The 7829-nt window shown below is 45.1% G+C and overlaps 1 protein-coding gene across 1 annotated transcript in view; it reads right to left on the minus strand.

Annotated features, from left to right (window-relative positions):
• The window catches only part of Lama3 (laminin subunit alpha 3), a 233209-nt gene that overhangs the window by 37912 nt on the left and 187468 nt on the right, over positions 1-7829 (minus strand). Inside the window, exons 53-58 of the mRNA XM_028759473.1 lie at positions 7166-7282; positions 6901-7080; positions 5247-5389; positions 2245-2415; positions 679-830; positions 383-545 (exon numbers count right to left, since the gene is read on the minus strand). Coding sequence (XP_028615306.1) covers positions 383-545; positions 679-830; positions 2245-2415; positions 5247-5389; positions 6901-7080; positions 7166-7282 — 926 coding nt within the window. The remainder of the gene's footprint in view (positions 1-382; positions 546-678; positions 831-2244; positions 2416-5246; positions 5390-6900; positions 7081-7165; positions 7283-7829) is intronic.

The raw sequence follows: 7829 nt of genomic DNA on the forward strand, positions 1-7829 counted from the left end.
AGCCCCAGTGAGTTGAGCGAGAAAGGAGAGTGACCCTGTAGCTCTAAGACCTTCAACAGTGAACTTAGCATCAGGGCAAAGGATGTGGTTCAAGGCTTTGCCATTTAAGAGCTGTCTAAACTCAGGCTGGTCGTTAATCTTCCCTGCCTGAGTGTGTTCATCTGTAAAATGGAAATGATATTAATACTTATCAACACAGTACATTAAATTAATGCTCTAAAGCTTAGAACACTGGACAAAGAAAGTACATCTTAACTGGGTGTGCTTTGAGAGAATATGGTTAATTTGTTTTTGTATAAAATTAGTTAAAATGCAGACATGAAGTCATTGTAGCACATTAAAATGAAAGCATTCTACTCAGTGAGTCAACACTGATACTTACTTCAAAATCAGGTGGGTAACCTCCGACGTAAAACACAGCATCCTCGGGATCCAAATTAAGAAGTGTGTTGCTCCTGCTGCCCTCCAGGTCATAGGCCACAGGAGCTCTGGGTTTATTAGATGTGGCTTCTTTGGTGTAATTAAGCTTGGCAAATTGATATATTCTGTTGAAAATTAGATAATAAAAATGTAGGAGAAAATGAAAGAATTCAAAGCCAATATGCTAGAAGCTGAGTAACATGTCAGGTGGGACAGCTGCTGGTCAAGCTCACAAACAGGAAGAGTCAGCTGTGGTACCTCTGGAACTTCACCCGGTCCATAACTGCCTCCTGAGACTCACTCTCCGTCAGGACCTGGTCTATCTGGACTTCAGCTTCTCGGTCCCCCAGGTTGTAGACACACGTCAGCTGCCCATCTACAACCGCCATGCCGATGTAGTCCTTGGAGGCCTAGAGATGTAAAGGTACATCCCAGAGCATGGGTGTGACAAGAACTCAGAGCCCTTATATCTTTTCAAACCCCCAGAGAATCCTAAATGTTTCACTAATGGGTTATTCCAGAACACTTGAGCTCTCTCCTCATCCTGTAGTGGACTGAGTTACCGATCTTCCCACTGTTCAGTCTGATAGTTTACCAGCATCTACCACAGAGCACACAGACTTAGTTGCTCATTAGAGTTCATCAGTTAAAAGGATAAGCTACTTCTCATCCCCAGGTGCCATGCTCTTAGCACTCTGTGGCAGCCTCAGCTGTGACATTTCCCCCATTGTCATAGTGAGTTATGTGTGTTTGAATGTCAAGGAATAGATACATCAATAAGAGGATTGGTTCAGAACCACTGGGAACATTCAGATTTGAAGACATTTGCATAAAATGTCACAGCATCTGCATGTAACCTGTACACATACTCCTGTAAGCTCTAAAACGTAGGGTATTTATAATAACTCATTTAATGAGAATGTAATGTAAATATTTGGTATGCTGCACTTCTCAGGACCCTTAAGATGCAAGATTTTTCTCATTTTGTTTAGTTTGCAACAAGGTCTCGTGTAAGCCAGGTTGGCCTACAACACCCCATGTAGCCCAAATGAAGCCTACCACTCTGAAGCATGAAAAGCTGGTTAAAATTGTTCACTGTTGATAACTAAGAATTCTCTAACCAGGGAGAATTTCCGAGAACCATATTTTATATTTTTATTACATTTATTTATGTGTGTGTGTGAGAGAGAGGGGGGAGGGGAAACAGAGAGAGAGAAAGATCAGCCCAAGACCTATATTTTAGATATTTAGATATTTTGATTTCAGCCCAGTTAGCATGTCCCCTTGGACTGCAGAAGCATATTTAGGAGGGACTAAGAACTAAAGTCAGCTGCTGAAATGCCAGTAATGGCAGCTTAATGAACAAGGTCAGGATGAAGAATGGGGTGGTGGTAGAGAGTTTAGGCTTTGTTTTGCTTCAGGCCTCATTTCTATATGGACTCCACTCCTCCAACTTGGGGAGGCATCTGTGGCTGTGCCTTCCCAGGAAGAAAACATGACACAATTCTATGAGGAACAACCACTGCTAGTTCCCATAGATCTGGGAGGAAGCACTGATTCTACATTGTAAACATGTATGCGCTCACATGCACACACATGTGTGCCTACATCTTAGGCCCATTGGGTAAGACTTCTCCGATGCTCAGGGGTCTCTCATAGGCATCTCCATAGCACAGAAGGGAGGGTGGTGGGTGGTAGAATCTGTTGCTGTCTTTGTAGGACAAGCAAATAAATAGCAGTGGTGCAGTTATGTCACAAGTCTCAAGGTGGCACCCCCAAAACAATTTTGAAAGCAAAGCAAGTAAATGTCCTAACAAGACGCACATCCTTATTTCCAAGGTACATCACAAACATGTCCTCAGTGCCTCCGATCTCTCTTAAGTCCTGTCTTTGGAGAAACAAAGACAGAGATGTGTATCCTTTTAAGTCTTCTAGGTCATTCGGCAGTCGGACTTGGACACCAGATTTACCATTGAACCTCATGGGAATCGCAACCTGTGAGGAAGAATAAGATGGAAGAATGAGGTATCACACAACTGTGAGTTCTGTGGTCACCCCTCTTAGCAGCACAGCAGCTTGTCCCGAGCCGTCTGATAGGCATCAGGGAGGGAGAATGCCTCCTGGACCCAGGTTAACATACACAAATACATACACACACACACACACATACACATGTGTGTATGTGTGTGTGTGTATGCGTGCGTGTGTGTGTGTGTGTGTGTGTGTGACAAGGTTAAAGTTAACCCTGGCTCATCTGGAGCTCGTTTTGTAGACCAGGCTGGCCTCAAACTCACAGAGATCTACTTGCCTCCTCTCCCGAGTGCTGGGATTAAAGGTTGTAAATTCATGAAGCTGTCTGCTGAGTCATCTACTCTTAGTATGAATTGGTTGAGGGCCATTAAGAAGTCAATTGAGTCTTCTGTGCAGCAGTGACAGTGGTGCTGCTGCTGCTGCTGGTGACAGTAATGATAGTTCCCACCATATGGGGATTCATGCAGAGGAGTCAATGCTCACAGACCACTTAGGATAGTGCTTGCATATGCCTAACTATAATACATTAAGATATTTTAAATATTTCTTTGAGACAGGATTTATGTGGTATAGGCTATCCTCAGGCTCACCTGAGTTCCAGATGAGCCAGGGTTAACTTGGAATCTGTGACCCTCCTGCAGTCACCTCTTTTTTAAAAATTACCACTTTTAAAAACGGAATTGCTTGCCAATGACTGTGTAACATACTACGCCTGTATTTACTTCAGACATGCAGTTCCTAAAAATGCATACATTGTGGCTGAGGAGATGGCTTAGTCAGTAAAGGACTTGTCATGCAAGCATGAGAACCTGAGTCTAGATCCCCAGGAAGGGGAGGATCCTGTGGGTTGCTGACCAGGCAATCTAGATGAACACAAGCCCTAGCTTCAGGAAAGACTGTCTCAAAACATAAGGAGGAGAGCAACTGAGAAGGACCTCTGGCCTCCTCACATGTGAGTACACACACGGCCACTAATGCCCTAAAGAGTGCATCTTAGATACTCCATGACGAATGCCCTGCCCTGCTCTCCTGCTCTGATTTGTCATGAACCAATATATCTGTAACATTAAAATTACAGAAAAATGAAGAATCCATATAAAACAGAAGTTACCAATCACATGTGACTCAAAGCATTAAAACTTCCCAAACATTACTTCTTAATATCATACTTAGATTTTATGAACAGTCAGCTCAAGTCACCCGACAGCACAGGTGTGTGGCCTGAGACGGGGCAGTTTCAGTCTGAACCACAGAAGACACATGTCCTCTAGCAATCAAAGAACGACAGTCCTGCAGTGACACTCACTCCCATGTGCTCTGTGTGTCAAGCGCTAAAGCATTGCCTGGAACCTCGTACACGTGCTGGGGAGGCCGGCCCCTCACCCACTGTATGAGCTCACATTTCACCTCTCCTTCTCCCTCCCTCTCTTCCATCTGCCCTCCAGGAGACCAAACCGTTGCTGAGTCTCCTGCCAAGCCTTCTGCTTTCTGTCCCCTGGTGAGCTCATCTTTGCTCTTTAAATTAAAAAGGTATTGTGCATGTGGTACGAGCCGGAGGCTAGCTGCCTGTGTTACCTTAAGAAAGGAGATAAAACCGACAGCGCTGTCCCTTGCAGACACCCCTCTCTTACAGATCCCTCTCTCCCACAGCCTCCTCTCCCCCACAGCCTCCTCTCCCCCATAGCTTCCTCTCCCCCATAGCTTCCTCTCCCCCATAGCTTCCTCTCCCCCACAGCCTCCTCTCCTCCAAGGCCACTGCACTCTGGAGCTGGACTGTATGCAAATGCTTGTGCAGGTGTCACTATTTGCACTACTCACAACTCACCCTTGACTACAGACGATTTACTTAGCTATCAGCTATAGCGGCTCTCTTTCACATTTAGATATCTTATATGAATTTATAAGATCATACCTTTATTATAATTGGCTTTCTTTGCTGGACACTATATTGTAGGTTGATTTGGGTGATGTGCATGAGTCCAGCTCATTAGCACATAGTACTGTAAACAGTTGGCTTTTTCTTAAAAAACATAATATAAAGTTTATTCCAACAAACATTTCTTGTGTAGGTATGTGTGTGTATGGATATGTATATATGGGTGTGTATTTGGGTGTGCGGGTGTATGGGTGTATATGTATGGGTGTGTGCATGTATGGATATGTGTCAATGGGTGTATGTATGAATATGTATGGGTGTGTGTGTATGGGTGTGTCAGTATGTGGGATTGTGAGTGTGCCTGTATGAGCATGTGCAGGTACACATGCTTGAACATGAACAGAGGCCAGAGGAGAATGTCAGATGTCCCACTCTACAGATCTTGTCTTACTCCCTTGAGAAAGGGTCCCACTCTCAGCCTGGAGATTGTCAGCCATCCAGCCTGTGACCCTCTTGTCTCTACCCCTGATAGTGCTGGGGCACAGGTACAAACATCCTGTGTCCTCTATTCTCAACAAATATGGGTTCCAATACTTTCAAAATAAGATACTTTGTGGCATACAAAGGCAACCACAGAGCCTTCCCTTGACCTTGTGGTTACAGTTTGAAAAGTGATACTGGAGAGAAACTCCTTCATCCTGCTTGTGTGAACTCAAAGCATGGAAGCTGTCTCAGCTGCCTGACGTAGGGGCCAGTGGTCATGTGCATTTTTGAAAGGTGACAGAAGGTTGTTAAACTAAATGTTTAAAATCAGAATTCAGAGAAGACAGACAACCAACTCTTGTATAAATAAAAAGCCTTCCCTGTCCTGATGACTATGGAAGGAGTTTCTCAGCTATGGCAACATGGGGACACCCACCTTGTTCGCAGCATCTCTGGCCTGCTGAATGAGTTCTCGGATTCGGTCCACGTTGTCAGAGATGTTCCCCAGGGGCAGCAGCTGTTGGTTGATACTTTCAATCTTGATAAAAAGATCAGGCAACTTCTTGGTTAATTTCTTTACTGTTGGTGACATGAGAGAATGGACATTTTACACAGTGCCTTGAGAAAAGGTTAAAGACAGAATATTTGTTCTGGCAAGCCTAGAAGCAAGAAGGACCATAATCTTAACAAGACTTCCCCAAATTCATTATAGTTTTTTGTTATGATGTATCAAATTCTTTTCCTTGGTTAATATGGGAAAATGTTTCTTTTCTTATCTTTTGGTAGCTCCCACTCTACTGAGAGAGAGACAGACAGACAGAGAGAGAAAGAGAGGAAGGGAGAAGGAGGGGGAGAGAGGGGAAGAGAGACAGAGGGGGGGGGGGAAGGGGGGGGGGGGGGGGGGGGGGGGGGGGGGGGGGGGAGGGAGAGAGAGAGAGAGAGAGAGAGAGAGCGCTCTGTAGGACTGGGGCTGGGGAGATGGCTTAGTTGGTAAAGTAATCACTATGGAAACTTGAGGAGCCAGGTCAGATCCCCAGATCCATGTAAGATGCTAGCCCAGCAGCGTGTAAGATTGCTAGTCACCTAATCTGTATAATCTCCAAATTTGAGCTCTAACTTCAATGAGAGACCCTGTCTTAGACAATAAAGTGGAGGGGGTGAGGACATGGCTCAGAGGGTGAATCAGCTGTTGTTCAAGGATGATGATATAATTTTGAATCCCCAGAACCCACATAAAAACTGAATGTGGTGCACCTGTCTATCATCCCAGTGCTCTTCTCAGAAGGTGTGGGCAGAGACAGGAGACTCTCCAGAAGGTCACAGGCAAGCTCATGTGGCATGCACAGCAGTGAACAAGACAAAGTGGAAGGCAAGGACCAACACTCAAAGCTGTCCTAAGCACACCTGTATGCATGTATGTGTGTGTATCATGCATGTATGGACATACACACATACACACATACATACACATGTGCACACACACATATGCCCATGTACACTTACACACACACACACACACACACACACACACACACACACACTTTTTTTTAAAAGAAACTGAAAGGACATAGGACATGGTGGAACACATCTTTAATCCTATTGCTCAGGAATCAGAGGCAGGTAGATCTTTAATTCAAGGGGCACCCTGATATGTATATCAAGTCTAGGGCAGTTGTGAATATATGGGGTATATATACTGAAACCTTATCCCGGGGAAGGAAGAAAAGGAAGAAAGGAAGGAAGGAAGGAAGGAAGGAAGGAAGGAAGGAAGGGGGAAAGAGAGGGGAAGGAAGGAAGGGTAGAAGAAAAGAAGGAAGGAAGGTGACTGAAGAGTATATTTAACATGAACTCTGGCCTCTACACTCATGTACACACAAACACATACATACACATCACACATACAAACACAAAATGAGACATCCTCCCTGGTCTCTCTAACAGTACACCTGTGCTGTTTGAATGTATTATATGAAACTATTTTCTAATATTCTAATTTGAGGTCAGAATTTACCAGAAAGGAACTGAAATGGATCAAATTCTTAGCAATGGAGAACACAGCTAAGACATCCTGACCTGAGGATGTCTGATACCTGAGTTATTGGCATCCATCAGAGCCTTGTTGAAGTCCTCATGTCGGGTGCTCTCATAGCTGTCCTTAATCCTTCCCAAGTCTGTCTGGATGGGGTTGAGCCCGTCCAGGACCTCGCTTGTTAATCCATTGGCTTTCCTGACCATGCTCTTTGCACCATTGACCACACTGTCAATATCACCTAGTGCACACACAAGTAGGGAGGCGTAAGGAGCTGAGACATTCTTCCCAAGAAACCATGGCCAGTGGTATGGAGTGACAGTTACCTCTCTGTAGCCCATGAAGATCATCACGGACAGCAGTGAGGTTGGCATCTAACAGGTCCTTCTGAACCGATACAGTCTTCAGGGTTTGTTGTAGGCTGTTGAGAGCTGGACTGACTTCTAAAGGAAGAGAGGGAAAGAGAGAGAGGGCGAGATGGAGGGAGGAAGGGAGGAAGGGAGGAAGGGGGACACCAAGAAGCAATTACTTCATGGGTTTGGATCTTCCATGTGCATTTGTGGCCTCTGAAGTAAGCAGTCTCTGCAGACCACTGAGTATATGTATCTTGATCCCTATCCCACAGGTGCCATTGCAGTACCTAGACCCACAGACGTGAGCATCTCTGGTCACAGTGGCTGGAAGGGCAGCTTACCAGAGTTTTGTGGTGATTGGCTTCATGAAGGGACACACAAAGAAGGGGAGATGAAAAATAAATCAGGGGACAGCTGGACTTTCATTCTGACCAAAGCAGAGGAAAGATTACTGAAAGAGTGTCTACCTTGTTAACAGCTGTGTCCTAACATGCAGGGTGTGTCTGGCACTGGTTGGGACTTAGTATTGGGGCACACTTGTTCAACGAACAAATGCTTGAGTGAGCAAATGAATAATGCAAAAGGGGGCCACCTGCAGCCAAGACAGGACTGTTAAGGGGTGACCTGCAGCCAAGAC

The sequence above is a fragment of the Grammomys surdaster genome, unplaced genomic scaffold (assembly GCF_004785775.1).
Source record: "Grammomys surdaster isolate TR1022 unplaced genomic scaffold, NIH_TR_1.0 126298, whole genome shotgun sequence".
Lineage (NCBI taxonomy): Eukaryota > Metazoa > Chordata > Mammalia > Rodentia > Muridae > Grammomys > Grammomys surdaster.